This window comes from Haliaeetus leucocephalus, unplaced genomic scaffold (assembly GCF_000737465.1).
Source record: "Haliaeetus leucocephalus isolate CR32 unplaced genomic scaffold, Haliaeetus_leucocephalus-4.0 Scaffold13, whole genome shotgun sequence".
In the NCBI taxonomy this organism is placed as follows: Eukaryota; Metazoa; Chordata; class Aves; order Accipitriformes; family Accipitridae; genus Haliaeetus; species Haliaeetus leucocephalus.
This window is the reverse complement of record NW_010972449.1, coordinates 2,251,894-2,253,052: the sequence shown is the minus strand read 5'-3', so window position 1 is coordinate 2,253,052 and position 1,159 is coordinate 2,251,894. Positions and strand designations below refer to the sequence as shown.

Genomic DNA, 1,159 nt, shown 5'->3' with positions numbered 1-1,159 from the left:
GGCCGAGCCCAGCCCGGTGGGGGCGGCGGGGCCGGGCCGGGCCGGGCTGGGACACCCACGGTGGGCGCTGTGCTTGCAGAGGGCTTGCGGGAGTACTTCAGCCAGTTCGGCGAGGTGAAGGAGTGCCTGGTGATGCGGGACCCGCTGACAAAGAGATCCAGGTGAGAGGCCGGGCCCGCGCCTCCCTTCGCCCCCGCCGCGGCCCGGCCGCCACTTTAACCAACTTTCTCTCTTCTCTCCGCATCCCCTCTCCTGCCCGGGCTGCGGGGCTCAGGGGCTTCGGGTTCGTCACGTTCATGGACCAGGCTGGCGTCGACAAGGTCCTGGCCCAATCCAGACATGAACTGGACTCCAAGACGGTGAGATGACTTCTCTCATCTCAGGGGTGCATTTGCCGGCGGAAGCGGCTGCGCTCGGAGCAGCCGTCGATTGCGGTGTTTGATTTCCAGTTAGAGGTTGTAAACTATCGATTCCCGATACGGATCAATCGGCCCCTTCTCCGCCCCTCTCGCCGGCGGGTAGCCTAGCTGCCGCCCGAGCACCGGCCTCGCCGTCGACCCGGGGCCGACGTCCCGGCGTGGGTCTGCAGATCCCGGTGATGGTTTTCCTCCCGCCCGTCGGTCATAAGGTTCCTCCGAGGAGTGACCGTGGCCCTCTCGGAGCTGGGACACCTGAGCGCGTTTGGGGCGAGGGTTCGCACCGGGAAATGGATGCGGCTGCGTTTGGGGAGAGGGGAGCCGCCCCTTCCCCCCCTCCGCGCTGCCGAGGGCTGCTCCTTCCCCAGGGGTGCTGTTCCCCAGCACCCAGGCCCCGCTTCCCCTGGCCGCGGCGGCCTGTGCCCTCCCCTCGGCCGAGAGCCTTCGTGCTGCATGCCCCAGAGACTCTCCCGTAGTTTCCCCGGGCGAACTTTTTGTAACGGTCATGGAGGTTCAAGACTTTATTGTCTCCGAGCGTGGCTAGCGCCCGCCCATGTGGGCCACCACCGGCCTCTCGGAGCGGCCGCGGGTCCGGCCCTCGCTCTGCAAGTGGGGACTGATGAGGTGCCCTGGCTGGGCCAGCGGAAGGATTTTGGTGGCTCCCTGGGTCGGTGTCATATCGTGCCCGGTCCTGCCTTGCAAACCTGTGGCGCTCGGGAGATGTGCAGGCTGTTTCGGGGGGG

General features: G+C 67.4%; 1 protein-coding gene across 2 annotated transcripts in view; it reads left to right on the top strand.

The window, feature by feature from the left end:
* The first annotated feature begins 68 nt into the window (after positions 1 to 68).
* The window catches only part of MSI1 (musashi RNA-binding protein 1), a 29,248-nt gene continuing 28,157 nt past the window's right edge, over positions 69 to 1,159 (top strand). For both annotated transcript variants that reach the window (XM_010574597.1, XM_010574588.1), the window contains exons 1-2: positions 69 to 161; positions 275 to 359. In XM_010574597.1, the coding sequence (XP_010572899.1) occupies positions 133 to 161; positions 275 to 359 (114 nt within the window). In that variant the 5' untranslated portion in view covers positions 69 to 132. The remainder of the gene's footprint in view (positions 162 to 274; positions 360 to 1,159) is intronic.